The sequence below is a fragment of the Mustela nigripes genome, chromosome 13 (assembly GCF_022355385.1).
Source record: "Mustela nigripes isolate SB6536 chromosome 13, MUSNIG.SB6536, whole genome shotgun sequence".
NCBI lineage: Eukaryota > Metazoa > Chordata > Mammalia > Carnivora > Mustelidae > Mustela > Mustela nigripes.
In genome coordinates, this window is record NC_081569.1 from 66,883,719 (window position 1) to 66,900,302 (window position 16,584).

A 16,584-nucleotide genomic window follows, 5' to 3' on the forward strand; every position below is an offset into this window, starting at 1 on the left:
TGCTGTTCACTTCTAGGTTCTTGCTTTTAAAGATGGTTATCAGCAGGACGACGATGTACCCTGCTACTCATCCAACCACCAGCCAACTTAGTCTGGTAAAAAAAATAATTCAATCAATCCACAAATACAGTTCATAACACAGTTGAGGGTAAGAGAAACCAGGGAAAGCCATAAGAAATGTTTTCAAAAAGCACTTGCACTCACCAAAAACTTTCATATCCATCTCTAGGAATCAGAAAAAAAAAAATTCATCTAGAAACATTATTTAGGTGGACATACATTTGTGTATGGTTTAGAATTTTAAGTTTCGACCCATAGCATTAATAAGTTAACCAATTCTGTACTATGCATGAGCATAAAAATCTAATAGTTTAAAATCTTTTGCTATGTTTTATTATTTCAATTTTATAAAAAGTAGTGTTTCAGATGAAAGACTGCATGAAACCATGAAAGACAAAGCCTCTAGCTATCACATGAGATTTGAAATAAGGCAAATGTTAACTAATAAAATTTCAGACTAATATTTTAAATAATGAAATGAGGACACAACTATGTATTTTATGGCAATCCTTGAAATACTTCTTTTCCATTAGTTGAGAGTAAGGAACAGAATTTGAGTAGATACTTCCAGGAAAATTACAAGTAAATCTACATCCTCATTAAACGTGACTAATGTCAAATAATGAATTTGGTTAATCATACATACAAACCATCAAGATTTATATTTTATTCTGGATGAATTTCCAACATATCAGTATAACATTTCTGTATTATGAACTGCAAAAGAACTCATGACAATACAATGGGCAATATGCAAGTTTATTTAAATAATTTAACACTGCACAGAAAGCTAATTCAGAAGTATAAAAATAGATGGTTTAGGAACCAAATATAAAGCACCACACTGAAGAATACACATACACCATCAGGCCTTTGGAAGATTAAGGCAACATTAATATCTCAAATAATTTTTATGAGAACACTTTACTCATATGATAGATGTTATTAAAACGTCTCAAAATAGAGTCCACAATTTTTTCAGTATGAAGTCTTCCCTTCCAGTTTTCTTGTCAATATATTAATGATTTTTCTTAAATACTGTACAACAATTAGTCTAGATTGACAAATGGGCTATCAAAGCCGCTATCTTGCTGGCTAGATAGAGGAGCAATTAATTTTCCTGAGGGCTGGCGACACACAGATGATGGTACTGTACTGCTCAGTTTTTTGAAATCTGACTTTAATATATCAGCCTTATGATGAAGTGGGTGTCTAAGAGTCGTACTTATCTCTGGCTGGGAACAAAGGGTGTCTTCTGACAGGTCTGAAGTGTGGCCACTCTGACATTTCATTGGTTGACAAATCATTTTATTTTTCTCTGTAACTGAAAGACAACTGGTTGCTGAAAACTGTTTGAAATTAATAGCTTCAGTTGGTATATCCAGAGTTTCTTGTGGTCTACTGTGTAGAAATGACACTTCGTCGCAGGGTAAAGTGGCACTGTTGGACTGCCAGCCTATGGAGTCATCCAGGTCCCCTCCATCCTTCACTGGAGTTTCCCGAACACCCAAACTTTGACTTTTCTCAGATGCAACATTTTCACTCTCCATTACTGGATTGCACTTATACACCTTCAAACCAAGCCTTTCATTAGGACCTCGAAAGGTTATATGTGTGGATCCAGATTCAGAAAGACTAGGGGTATACCTAGGTGAGGGTTTATTTCCAAAGGATCCAAGAAAGGGGTATACAGCAGAATGCCCTAGTGATTCAGAGCCAGTATCACTGAGGTCTTTCTTCTTGGGCAAACCAAAGCCTTTTTCACCTTCGCAAGGAACAAACTCAGGGGAAACATTTTTGGGCAACATGTCTGGGTGTTTATAATCGTTATCGCCAAATTGGAAGCCCGAGTGTGACCCTTTGGAACCCACGTGCTTTGTGTCCCCATGCTCCGCGTCCTCTAACCGTCTTCTTAAGTTACAAGCAGCCCTTCTCTTAGGGACTTGGTCACATATACTTCTGGGGATAGTTTGTATACTGTTTGATTTGCTTTCAGTGCGACATGGTGTATTCTGATTCATATCATTTCTTTTTGATTTTTCAACTCCAGTCAGCATCTCTGAAGTCAGAGGTAGTACTAAATACAAGGGAACACAAAATCAGGGGAAAACAAAATCAGGAGAAAAGAAACACTGAAAGAGGACGGGAAAAAATTACGGTTTCACACATTTCCAAAGAAAGCTTATATTTTAATCATTCTCAAAGAAAATACATTAATGCTGGACATTTAAAAATATTATTTTACATATATACATTAAATAAAGTGAAGCGATTTTGTTATTGAAATCTGACATTTTTATATATCTGATCTGTTATTTTCTGCCACAGATATATATTGCATTTCAAGAGCCAACTGCAACATTTCCAATTCTGCTCTGAAGAAAATTTGCTAAAGAATCCCAACACCCAATGTCTACAACGTGCACGCGCGCGCACACACACACACACACACACACACAGTAAAAGCTAGAATGGAGTTTCTGATTTAAGCTACCTAAGACACGAAATCTGTTCAGAAGCAAAGCAGCAACATAGCAGAGAGTCAGAGAAATCAGACTTCACCATTCCCAAATTTACACAAATAATCTTTGTGCCTTTTTTTTTTTTTTAAGATTTTATTTATTTGATAGAGACACAGTGAGAGAGGGAACACAAGCAGGGGGAGTGGGAAAGGGAGAAGCAGGCTTCCTGCTGAGCAAGAAGCCTGATGCGGGGCTCCATCCCAGGATCCTGGAATCAATGACCTGAGCCCAAGGCAAATGCTTAACAACTGAGCCAGCCAGGTGCCCAATCTTTGTGCTTTTTGAAAGAATGTCTACCAATATCAGAATATCAGGCTTGTGGATTCCTGAACAATCTCTGCTTCAAGATTTCTAGAAGTTCAAAAATCCCATTTCCCCACAGATATGTTCAAAATCCCCCAGTGTGACTGGAAACTTATTTTTAAAACACTTCCATCAGCTTTTGCTTTATGTAGTCAAAGCTATTTTATTATGAATAGAAAGAGCCCATTTATAGGTACTTAGGAGTCTTTACTACTAGCTACTTTAATTCCTTTCAAGTATAATTGGCTTAATATTGTATTTAACTTTATAATATATCTAATATCAATACTGCATTGCTTAGTATATTTATTCTCAATTGTTTTCATAGAAATAACATATGTCTGGATTTTTAAAAAATGGAAATTATGGTCTTTTAATAAGTGAGTTTAACCTATTTATGTTCAGTGTGATTGCTGATGTTTGACCCTACAATAATTTTCTATTGACCCATGCTTTCTAGTTGTAGTTTTCCTCTTTTGTGATTCTGTTAGATTGAAAAGTTTTCCTTACAAAAATTTCCCCTACTAGTTTGAGAGTTATATATTCTATTTCTCTATTGGCTAGCCTTCAATCTTTTTTTTTTTACGATTTTGTTTATTTGACAGAGATCACAAGTAGGCAGAGAGGCAGGCAGAGAGAGAGAGAGGAAGGGAAGCATAGCCTTCAATCTCAATACACATACTTAAACTTGTATTTTTCTAAAAATGCCTATACCCTTTCCTTGAACATAGTAAACCTCTTAGGCATATTTGTTAGTTTCCTCTACAATATGTTCTTACATCCTTTTGAGAATACTACACTTTGCTAATATTCTCAGGTCCTTTTGTTTGTTCTATTACTTGTATCCACAGGTATAAGTTGTGTTGTTTTTTTGCCTTGTCTTATTTTGAGTTTGGTGTCTTTTATCATGGTGCTGCTGGCTTTCTATATTATTTGCTAATTCTTGGTTGAATGTTTTGAGTTTGGTGTCTTTTATAATGGTGCTGGCTTTCTATAATAGATATTTGCTGAATCTTGGTTGAATGCTTATCTCATAGATGTTCTGAGTATGGCATCACCTTATTTAAAGAAGTTGAGAGTGTAGTGAAAGGAACAAGCTGAAGGGTAGAAAAACTCAATAGCTACTACTTTGGGCGTGTATGATCTAAGCTCTCCCTTGGTGTGACTAGCCCTCTAGAGCCTTGCCCTGTTCTGAGACTCTCGGTTCCTCTTGCTCATACTCCAGCCCAGTATTGGGAGTAGAGGAAGGGAAAGGAGAATGATTAATAAAGAGGGTGACCCTACCTGGTTACTGTTGCTCTAGAACACCAGCTAATTATAATTATTTCACTGATATCCCCTAGGCTTACTACTTCTCCTGCAATATACTGCTTTCATTTGTGGAACAGTTTTGATACTGCTCCTATGTGTAGGAGTTATCTTCTGGCAGTTTTGAACTGTTTCCATCTTCGGTCTTATATAGTCTTTCTTTCAGGGATTTCTCACAGCTTCTGGCCTTTCAGTTGTAACTTTTAAAAATTATTTATAGATTTTTAAAAATTGAAGTACGCTTGCCATACAATATTGTATTAGTTTCAAGCATACATCATAGTGATTCAACAGTTCTAGACATATACACTGCTTACCATAATGTGTAATTACCATCTACCACCAAAGTTATTAAAATACTATTGACTATATTTTTCATGCTGTATTCTTCAACCCTGTGACTTGCCTATTTTATAACTGGAAATTTGTACCTTTTAATCTTCCTCTTCCTTACTCTGGGATCTTCCTTACTCTGGGAACTATCGATTTGTTCTCTGTATTTATGAGACTGTTTTTCTTCAACATGTTGTTTTTTCAGATTACACATATAAGTGAAGTCGTATGGTATTTGTCTTTCTGTCTGACTTATTTCACTTAGCACAATACTCTCTATATCCATCCATGTTGTCATAAATGGTAAGATTTCTTTCTTTTATTATGGCTGTGTAATACTTGTGTGTGTGTGTGTGTGTGTATGAAGTCTTCTTAGTCCATTCATCTAGTGGTGGACAGTTAAGGTGCTTTCATGTCTTATAACATTATTGTAAATAATGTTGCAATAAACATAGGTGCATATATTTTTTTCAAATTAGTGTTTTTTTTTAATTTTTTATTTGGGGGGTAAATACCCAGTAATGCAACTACTAGACTGTAAGATAGTTCTATTTTTAACTTTTTGAGGAACCTTTATACTGCCTTCCACAGTAGCTGTACCAGTTTGCATTCCCACCAGTAGTGAGGGTCCCTTTTTCTTCACATTTTCTTCACCAACATTTGTTTCTTGTGTTTCTTATTTTAACCATTCTGACAGGTGTGAGATGATATCCCATTGGACTTTTGATTTGCATTTCTCTGATGATGACTGATGAGAGCATCTTTTCACATGTCTGTTGGCCATCTATGACTTCTTTGTAGAAAAATGTGTTCATGTCTTCTGCCCATTTTTTAATTTTTGATTTTTGGACTATTTGCTCTGTGGGTGCTGAGTTGAAGTCATATGATATTAACCCCCTTATGAAATATATCATTTGCAAATATGATCTACTGTTCAGGAGGTTGCCTTTTTTTGTTGTTTCCTTTGCTGTGCAGAAACTTTTATTTTGCTGCATTCCCAATAGTTTATTTTTGCTTTTGTTTCCTTTGGCTGAGAAGACATATTCAGAAAAAAGCTGCTAAGGCCAATGTATAAGAGATTACTGTTTAATTTTTTATGGTTTGAGGTCTTATAAATATTTAGGTCTTTAATACATTTTGAGTTTATTTTTGTCTATGGTTTAAAAAAGTGATTCAGTTTCATGCTTTTGCATGTAGCTGTACAGTCACAGCTACACAATGACTGTCATTAAAGAGACTATCTTTTCACCATTGTATATTCTTGCCTCCTTTGTGGTATATTAATTGACCATATAATTAATTGACCATGTAATAATGAGCTTATTGAACTCTCTGTCATTTTCCATTGATCTATGTATCTACTTTTGTTCCAGTACCACAGTTTGATTACTAAAACTTTGTCATATAGCTTGAAATCTAGAACTGTGATACCTCTAGTTTTGTTCTTTCTCAAGATTGCTTCGGCTATTCAGGGTCTTAGTGTTTCCATACAAATTTTAGGGTTATTTGTTCTATTTTTGCAGAAAATACTATCAACACTTTTATTGGAATTGCACTGAATATATAGTTTGCTTTGGGTAGTACGGGCATTTGAACAATATTAATCTTCTCATTTATTGACATCATTTTCAATTTCTTTCATTGATGTCTTAAAGTTTTCAGAGGATAGGTCTTTCACCTCTATCATCAAGTTTATTCCTAGGTATTTCATTCTATCTGATGTAATTATAAATGGAATTTTTATTTCTCTTTCTGATACTTTGTTATTAGTGTATATAAACACAACAGTTTTCTACATTAATTTTATTTCCTACAACATTACTGAATTCATTTATTAATTCTAGTCATTTTTAAGTGTTGTCTTTAGGGTCTTTTATGTATAGTATCATAGCATCTGCAAAAAATGACAGTTTTGCTTCTTCCCTAATAATTTGGATTTTTCTTATCTGACTCCTGTGGCCAGGACTTCTGGTGCTATGTTGAATAAAAGTGGTGGAATGGACATCTTTGTCTTGTTCCTTATCTTAGAGGAAAAGCTTTCAGTTTTTCCCCATTGAGTATGATGTCAGCTGTGGGTTTGTCATATACAGACTATATTATGTTGAGTTATAATCCCTCTAAACCCACTTTGTTGAGAGTTTTTATCGTAAACTGATGGTGAATTTTATCAAAAGCTTTTTCTGCATCTATTGTGATGATCATATGGTTTGTTCGCTTAACTTTGTTATTGTGGTGTATCATGTAGATTGATTTGTGAGTAATGAACCATCCTTGCATGCCTGGAATAAATCCCACTTGATCATCGTGAATGATTCTTTGCATGTACCATTGAATTTAGTCTGCTAATTATTTTGTCAAGGATTTTTGCATCTATACTCGTCAGAGATTTGGCCAGTAGTTTTCTTATTTTTAATAGTTTCTTTTTCTACGTTGGTATCAGCGTAATGCTGGCCTCGTAGAAATGAATTTGGAAAAGAATTCCTTCCTCTTATATTTTTTGGAATAGTTTGAGGATGATAGGCATTAACTCTTCTCCATAAATTTGGTAGCATTTACCTGTGAGTACATCTGGCTCTAGACTTGTGTTTGTTGGAAACTTTGTAATTATGGATTCAATTTCATTCTAGTAACTTGTCTGTTCGGATTTTCTATTTTTTTCATGATTCGGTCTAAGAAGATTGTATATTTTGAGAAATGTATCCCTTTCTTCTAGGTTGTCCAACTTGTTGGTATAGAGTTTTGTGGTAGTCTTTTACAATCCTCTGTATTTTTGTGGTGTCAGTTGTTACTTCTCTCACATTTCTAATTTTGTTTATTTGAGTCCTATCTTTTTTTTTCTTGAAGAGTCTGGGTAAAGGTTTATCAATTTCGTTTACCTTTTTTAAAAAACGGCTCTTGGTTTTGTTGACCTTTCCTACTATTTTTTAAAAATCTCTATTTCATTTATTTCTGCTCTGTTCTTTATCATTCCCTCCCTTCTACTAACTTTTCTAAAATATTTTCTGTCATTTCCAGGAAGGAAAACAACTAGAGGAAGCTGATGGGTATGCTCAGTCTACCTACTCAAAACTGAAAACTATACTTTTTTTAAGTTTTTAGTTTAAGTAAAGCACAGACACAACTTTATAAATTAACTCTCTCTTCTTACATTCCTTGTTCTTTTCCATGCTAAAAATGTTAAGTATTTAAGAGAGAAGAGAGAAAAAAGCCCTTTAAGTGACTCATTTTGACATACCTGACTGTGTTGTTTTGTTCTGGGATTTATGAGAAATTGGCGTTTCCAGCAATTTTGCCATTGTAGCAAGTTTGCTAGCAGCATTCATAATCTTTTTCTCAGCCCTGTGGGGAATTCCAGAATATTAAATTAATAATAGTTTAAAGGAAAAAATGAGTTTCCTTAGCCCCAGGATTTCTGTTTTCCTATTAGTTCTGCCAATATTTAGGGTAGTACAGACATAAGCCTCTCTTAACCCCTAATGGCCGATCATGTAGAAATAGTTAATTTTGTGGTTAAGGAAAATGTTTAGAAAATGACAACATGCTGTCCTGGTAGTCTCAGGACACACTGTTTGTTTAGATTGAACTTACCCTTCCTGTTTTCCATTATCCTGCAAAATCTGTTGGAGGCAAGTCAAGTAGTATTTACGCATCTTTCGGGCGGTTTCTTGACGTTCTCGCAATACCTCTGCTTTTACCATTTCTGCAGCTCTTTCCTTACTCTCCTGAATATAACGAAGCATATCACCTAGTGGGAAGGTGAGAGTTGGTGGGGAGACAGGAATCCCCACAAAATGCATGTTTACTACCAGTTTTTCAAAAACAGGGGAGGCAGACTTCAGATCAATTTTCTGGGAGAGGAAGTGACTAGAGGCGTAGTTTAAACATTGTACTTTTCCACCATCATTAAAGCGGAATGTTTCAGATCACTGTTTTAGGAGACTCAAAGGAGAAATAATCTAAAAGTCCTTATAGAATGATGGTAGCCACATGTTAAGGAAACAGCATATTCCCTAGGAAAACAGAGAATACAGAAACTTTCACATTTCAATTATGTATTGACTGATTAAGAGAAAAGAGAAAAAATACACATAAAGGGTGAGGAATAAAGGAAGAAAGAATGAGACACAGAAAGATAGGAGGCAATATGGACTGAAGATACTCATATTCTGATTTACTTAAGCTCTGAAAATCCATGCTTCATTATTTATTCAATTCCTTCAGCAGCACTTATGAGTACCCAAGTAATATAGTATTACAATCCATGAGGGATATGTACAAAACGCCAGGGAGAAGGTTGAGACCTATGTGGCCTTCTGAAATAAACATTTAAAAATAGTTCACGGGGACACCTGAGTGGCTCAGTAGGTTAGGCGTCTGCCTTTGGCTCAGGTCATGATTCCAGGATCGCAGGTTCGAGTCCTGCATCAGGCTCTTTTCTCAGCAGGGAGCCTGCTTCTCCCTCTGGCTGCTGTTCCCCCTGCTTGTGTGCTCTCTCTTTCTCTGACAAATAAATAAAATCTTCAAATAAATAAATCAGTAACATTAAATAAAATAAAAATAGTTCACTGCTTTCAAATTTTCTTTCTATCTTTGATTCAACACGATTTGAGACTACCATTACTTAAGGTCAACATGTTTTTTTACTAAATCTAGGGCTATATCCTGCCTCTAGAATACCACCATTCTGTTATATTAATGATTCAATTCATATGGGAATCTCCCTCAATATCAGTAAGCTCTTTCTGAAAATTAGGTACTCTATGCAAAAAATACTAACTGAAAGACTACTTCTCATTATTTGCAGTGGGACAAATTAAATTGGAATACATAGCAACACAAAACCTCCAACCCATGTCTAAAATGTTAAACAATACACATACATACAAATTAACATGAGTATAAAAAAATGCTTAAAATTTCACAACCCAACTAATATGATTCTTAACAAAAAGTTGCTTTATTTTGTAGTAATATGTACTCTATTGGCACCAGCAACAACTGAGAAGTAAAGTGTCTTTATTGATAGTGAGTGGGTTTTTCAAAACATCTACACAAGACTATGATAATCTAACACATTTGGAACTTATGACCTTTCCCACTCATTTTGTTAAAAATAAAAGCGATTTTAAGAGGTAAACGTACATTTCTCCTGTATCAACACTGGTTATTGTTCTGGGACATACATATAATCTAAGCAATATTGTAATTAAAAAACAGGAGATATCCTATGAGAACACATAAACCAGAGAAATCCTCTGCATGGTATGCTATATCGCCTTTTAATGCAAAGGACCTGATAAATTTACATGTATGTCTTAACCCATTATCAAAATAATGGGAAAGAACAGAATAATGCCTAGCTAGATCTATTTCCTATGGTCTTTAATAGCTTATAGTAGAGGGACTCCTGGTTGGCTCAGTAAGTTAAGTTTCTGCCTTCAGCTCAGGTCCTGATCACAGGATCCTGGAATAGAATCCCAGATTGGGCTCCTTGCTCAGCAGGTAGTCTGCTTCTCCCGCTACCTGCCGCTCTCCCACTGGTTGTGCTCTCTTTCTCTGACAAATAAGTAAAATATTAAAAGAAAAGAAAAGCTTATGGTAGAAAGTAATACTTGCTAATTTAAAACTTGTATCACATTTTGTTTTAATTATTTAAGTTTTAAGATTCTGAAATTTTTAGTTTAACATTAGTACCCAAAAAAGAAACAAGAAAATTAACAAAAAAAAAAAAAAAAAAAAAACTTGGGGCGCCTGGGTGGCTCAGTGGGTAAAGCCTCTGCTTTCTGCTCAGGTCATGATCCCAGGGTCCTGGGATCGAGCCCCGCATCGGGGTCTCTCCTTAGCAGAGAGCCTGCTTCCCCCTCTCTCTCTGCCTTCTTGTGATCTCTGTCAAATAAACAAATAAAATCTTAAAAAACAAAAACTCTACCCTCATGTCACTTCCAAAAGATACTAGGCAAAATGATGCATTGCTGCATAATTTAGAAAAGGTGCCACTAATTTCTTAAAAGTAGATAAGATCTCAGAACAAGATAGTTTGGAAAATTACTTCAAATTACTAGTGCTAGTAATATAAAAGGCTCAAACCACCTTAAAATCCTGGGACTCTCCTCAAGGACTTACGCTTAATTTTTTTTACAGCTTTAATGTACTGTCCACGAAGTTCTTCCAAGGCCCTTCCATTGCACAGCAGGCAAGCATTTTCAATGGCCCCTTCTGACAATGACCTAAAAATGAACAAAACATTGCAAACAGAAATTGTTAAGTAAAATTACCTAGCTATCTATATATTCCAATAATATCTCACTGAGATGTGCTAAAAAATTATATACCAGGATCTTTATTATGTCATTTAAAATAGAAGAAAAATAGAAACAAATGTTAGGGTTATTTAAATAAATGATAAATCCACATAATGAAAATATATGCAGCTACTAAAAAGCACATTATAGGAGAATATTTAATGATATGGAAATGTTTATCTTATACCATCATATTAATAAAAGCTTACAAAATAGCTTACATGACATTCTCAGTTTTAAAAACATGTACATATGAGTATAAAGGGGCTTAAATGATAAATAAGGTTAACAGAGGGTACCTACTAGAAATAAGGTTTTGGAAGGTTTTTTTTTTATACTTCTTGCCATGTAACAATAACAAGTTTTATACTCTTGGTATGAGTATTATTGATATAAACGGTATTACAAAGTTAAAAAAAAAAACTTAGAAATAAAATTTCTTTAAAATAGTAAAAGTTGATGGGGCGCCTGGGTGGCTCAGTGGGTTAAGCCGCTGCCTTCGGCTCAGGTCATGATCCCAGGGTCCTGGGATCGAGTCCCGCATCGGGCTCTCTGCTCAGCGGGGAGCCTGCTTCCTCCTCTGTCTCTCTCTGCCTGCCTCTCTGCCTACTTGTAGTCTCTCTCTGTCAAATAAATAAATAAAATCTTTAAAAAAAAAAAAATAGTAAAAGTTGGGCACCTGGCTGGCTCAGTGGGTTAACTAACTAAACTCTTTAACCCACTGAAAATATATGCAGCTACCAAAAAGCACCCCCTTTTAAAAAAATTTTTATTTATTTATTTGACAGAGATCACAAGTAGGCAGAGAGGCAGGCAGAGAGAGAGAGGGAAGCAGGCTCCCTGCTGAGCAGAGAGCCCAATGCGGGGCTTGATCCCATAGCTAAACTCTTGATTTTGGCTTAGGTCATGATCTCGGGGTTGTGACATCAGGCCCTGAGTGGGGCTCTGTGCTGGATGTGGAGCCTGCTTAAAATTCTCTCTCCCTCCTCCTCCCCCCGCTCAACAAATGTTCTCTCTCTCTCAAAAAAAATAAACAAAAATAAATTCAAAAATAAAAATAAGGGGCACCTGGGTGGCTCAGTTGGTTAAGCATCTGCCTTCAGCTCCTGATCCCAGGGTCCTGGGATCAAGTCCTGTATTGGGCTCCTTGCTCGGCAGTGAGCCTGCTTCTCCCTCTGCCTGCCTCTGTCTCTCTGACAAATAAATAAAATCTTTAAAAAATAATAATAAAATAAATAAATAAATAAAAATAAAACAGTAAAAGTCTACCTTGGTGGTATTTTGTGAAGTGTTTTAAGTTCATCCAATTTACTCTTCATGTCATTGTTTTCTTCTAGTAATTCTTCAACAACTTTACTATTCTCTTCTAAAAAAAGAAAATTAACGGTATATTGGTCAGTCAATCTTTTTTCCCCTCAGTCTTCCTCTTCCTGAAATTCCCAGTCAATTGTTTATAGAGGAGATTGTGGAACTGGCAGTTGCACCCTGTGTCATTCATTTCCTGATAAGTCCTCATCTGACCAGTCCCTGTTCCAGTTTCTTAGCACTTAAAAACTGTGTTATATCCACATCCTGCTCTGGGTTACATACTGCCCTGGAATAGGTCTCCAACTGTTTGATAGGCATCTATTTTGTTTCCCAGCTAGACTGAAGCTCTGTTGAAACATACTGGGTCTTCTACTTTCATCTTGCTCCTAGATCTATGCTCATATATATGCTCATATTTACAATTATTGAACAAGCACCACTATAAAAAATAAAAAGAAAAGTAATATTAAGTAGATACCACTTTCACAATTAATGTAAGATTTTCAATTCTTTAAACTTCTAAAAAGAGGATGAGGAGACCAATGGAGTTCATATGGAATGGAGGATAAAGCATGAATTTCAGAGTGAGAGAGACATGGGTTTAAATCTTAGCTCTGCTTCTTTACCAGTTAAATCAACTTAGGCAAATCACTTATGCTACTTATGCTTTCTGAACCTGAGTTTTCTCATATGTTACATGGAAATAGTATTACTTACCTTTAAGATAATAGAAATAAAATCCTAAGTGCACAGCACCTTACACATAGTTTAGCAATACCAGTGTTTAATAAATATGAACAGGACACATCATGTTTCCTACCATGCCACTCTCTCAACACACTCTGTAAGTTCGGTAATGAACCATTCTACTCCTCCTAGTGATTGATATAACTTGTATATTTTTAAATCACTCACTCTTACTCTACCACTTTTCAATAAATGCTACCAGAAGAAAATGGAATTTAAGTAAAGAGCAACCATAATAGCAAAAATATTATCAACTAAGGGATGTACATTAAGACAAACACTGAAATCAAACTATCAGACAACTTAATTCTGACCCTGACCCGTTTTATCAGCCCACTGTTTTGAGCTAAGTCCCAACTTCTTGGATTATTTCTAAGTCTATGGATTACATAAGACAGCCTCAAAAAGCACTGTGCAGAACAACTATGATCACAATGTATGGTGCTACATACTATTTACAAATAATACTCTTATCCAGCTGCCTTTGTCATTTTATTATGTAAAACACGTATTCTTGATTTCCATCAAATTCTTCAAGAGCTACAAATAAGCTCATTTACTCTTCTGGCCTCTACCAAAGAGCTAAGCCAACACCATGGGAATTACAGTTGTTAAAATTTTTATCTCAAAGTTCTTAAAATCCTGTCTTGTCTTAAAATAAGGATTATCTGTCTCTAACAGACTTGGTAAGTGGTAGAGGGGAGTGAAGCAGGTGGCTCCTCTAAGCCAACATTATTTCCCGAGTACACTAAGTGCCAGGCCAGGATCTGATTCTTGTCGTCATCATCAAGGCCACACTCCAAAGGACAATACAGACAAAAATTAATTACAGGCATGATATAATGTTAGAAAAATCATTGAAGCTGCAGATAATGTCTAAGACAAGAAGCTAGCCAAGTCTGGGGTGGTTAGGAAAGCCTTCCTGAGGAAGCCATGCACTGGGGAGGGAGGAGTGGGAGTTAGCCAGGCAAAGCGATCAGGATGGGAAGACATGTTTTGGTAAGTGGAGATGAAAACACACAAGAGAAAAGAGACGGAAATCCATGATCTGGCCCAATGAGAGAATAAATGGTGTGGGGCAAGACAAGGTGAAGAGCCTGGCAGATGCCGAATCATGAAAGGCTTCTTCGATGATGTTAAATAGAGTGTGTGTATTTGCTACTGAGGGCCAGCTAAGCCACAGGACTTTAAACAAGAGAGTGTCATGATTCGATTTACTTTTTTTAAAAGGTCACTGGAGCTGCCTGATGGGGAATGGCTTGGAGGGACAAGATTAGAAGCAGAAAAGGGAAGGAGGTGACTGGTGTCCAGGCAAGCAATCAAGTTAAACTGTAGAAAAAAAGTGAACCTATCTGTCTGTTTTTTTCTGGATCACACAATTATTTGCGACCCTTGCATTCAGTCCTCATTCATTCAAACATTTATTTTCTATTATCACCTGGCATGTAATGGGCATCATGACTATAATGATGAACAAGATACAACATATTCCTTTTTCTCAGGGAATGCATAGGTTGGAAAGGGTATCAGGAAGTAACCAAAAAAAATTAAATTCAGAATGGTAAGAGAGTAGGAGCCCAGAGTGCTATGGGGCCATACAGAAGTAGCCCAAATAACCCAGATGGGAAAATCAAGAAGGGCTCTGCAGATAAGGCATCTTTCTCAGCTGAACCTTAAAGGATGAGGAAGAGTTAGGCCAAATGATAATGAAAGGATAAGATGTAGGATAGTGTGACAACACTGTATGCAAGGTCCAGCAGTACAATTCCTGCCCCACTCAGCAATCTGAGTACGACTTCAAATGCACACAGGAGAGCACAGGAGAGCACAGGAGAGCACAGGAGAGAAGTGACTAGAGTAAAGCAGCCCAGTAGCCTCCCTGGTGCAGAAGGGCAAGAGGAGATACTGGAAGCTATCCCTTCCAGGCAATCTCCCTGACAGCACTGTGAAGAATGGACTAGAAGGATGTCAGACCAGGCCCATAGGTCTTTGTGCACATCTTTCCCCTCTGCCTAAAATGCTGTGCTCATTGGCAAACGCCTTCATCTTCCCAGGTCTAGTCAAGCCCTCCTTAACTCAAATAGCAGGAAGAGTTCACTCATATCCTTTCTGCCAAGTTTACACAAGCATACCGCCAGGAGCACTCGGCCCTGCAATTATTTATTAGACAGTTTTTCGGTCTCCTCACTTGATGATAAGCTTCTTGAAGGAAGGAAACAAGAGTCTTGTTCATCTACAGCAGAACTGGAATTCCATCAGATGTCTTCACTGCTGTGTTCCTAGGGCCTAGAACACTGCCTGACACATACTGGGGACTCAATATCTATTCAGTCCAAAAAGGAAGAAAGGAATGTGACCTTTTAATTAGAGCTCCAGTTTTCCTCTTTGTAGTTCAGGAATAATAATTTGGTCAGTAAAAACAAGGTCCAAATTAGTTTACATTAATCCTCAAAGAGAATCGGGGCCTACATTAACTAAAATGTCACATTTGAACATTTCAAGGATCAAAGAGATTTATACCAGTAGTAGTGCTACTTTAAATGCTAACCTCCAATTTTTTCCACTACAGCTTTGTGCTTCCTTTCTAAATGCTGAAGATGCCTACAGCATTTCTCCAGTTTTCTTTTCAGATCTTGACATTCCTGCTTTGCCTTTTCAAGTTCTTGGAAGCAGTGTCCACAGCATGAATCTTTAATCTCAAGGATCTTTTTCTTATCTGCAAAAATTAAATGACAGCAAACTTTTATATCAGTTTAGACTAAGAACTAAAAAAGAAGAGAAGGAATAAAGGAACTAAGGAACGAAAGAAGGAAGGAAACCAGGGGACCTGACTAAAAAAAGGTAACAGTGCAACTGAAAAGAACGTGATGCTTAAGAGAGACAGACCTGGGTTTAGATCTTCTTTATACTATTTATTGGCAGTGTGGCTCAGAGCATACTATATAATGTGAGACCTCGTTTTTTAACATGTAAAATTAAATAATACCATCTATTTTAAAAATTGCTATGAAACATAATGTTCAGCTCTTGGTATTGAATACCATTCCTCACCAAAAGGAACCACGAATCTTTAAGAAACGCCTAGCTCCAGTATCGGGACAGGGATATATACAAGATGAATGCCAGAGATTCCTGAAAAATACAGGAATGTCACAAGGAAAAAGGAGCCAGTTTGAAAGGGCTCCAGTAGCTGAATATGGGGCAATCTGAACACTAAGTATACTACTGAATAATATAATATTCAAAAAAAAATCCATGAGCCATATCAATAATCTTACCCATAATGGGATAGATGGATAGATAGATAGGTAAGTAGGTGAAGTTGATAGGTAAGTAGGTAGATGGACTGATGTACAGATTGATAAATAAACAAAAAGACAGACCAATAAATAAGCACACAAACTAACAGGAGGATTCACGATTATAGCAACATTCCAAGTGCCAACTGGTAAAAGTGGAGGAAAGTCTAGAGCCAGAAAAATTGTAATACTGCAACCACCACAGTGAAGACTGAATCAGACAAGCATCATCAATGATTGCTAAATAGAAGGGAAATATTTAATAAGAAGGACATTTTCATGGTCTTAGAAGTGTCTCCCCACAGATTACTTATTAGTTGTAAGGTGGGAGGTACCCATTTAAGCAAATGGACCACGCTATGACCAGGTGTTCAAATGAACGTCACCAATAAGACAAATGGA

General features: G+C 36.3%; 1 protein-coding gene across 5 annotated transcripts in view; it reads right to left on the reverse strand.

The window, feature by feature from the left end:
• Positions 1 to 800: 800 nt before the first annotated feature.
• Positions 801 to 16,584, reverse strand: part of CEP152 (centrosomal protein 152) — a 91,253-nt gene continuing 75,469 nt past the window's right edge. For 4 of the 5 annotated variants that reach the window (XM_059372780.1, XM_059372777.1, XM_059372775.1 and 1 more), the window contains 6 exons: positions 15,432 to 15,599; positions 12,098 to 12,194; positions 10,650 to 10,753; positions 8,115 to 8,271; positions 7,762 to 7,865; positions 801 to 2,137 (listed from right to left, as the gene is read on the reverse strand). In XM_059372780.1, the coding sequence (XP_059228763.1) occupies positions 1,110 to 2,137; positions 7,762 to 7,865; positions 8,115 to 8,271; positions 10,650 to 10,753; positions 12,098 to 12,194; positions 15,432 to 15,599 (1,658 nt within the window). In that variant the 3' untranslated portion in view covers positions 801 to 1,109. The remainder of the gene's footprint in view (positions 2,138 to 7,761; positions 7,866 to 8,114; positions 8,272 to 10,649; positions 10,754 to 12,097; positions 12,195 to 15,431; positions 15,600 to 16,584) is intronic. The other variant, XM_059372779.1, reaches the window with a different exon arrangement.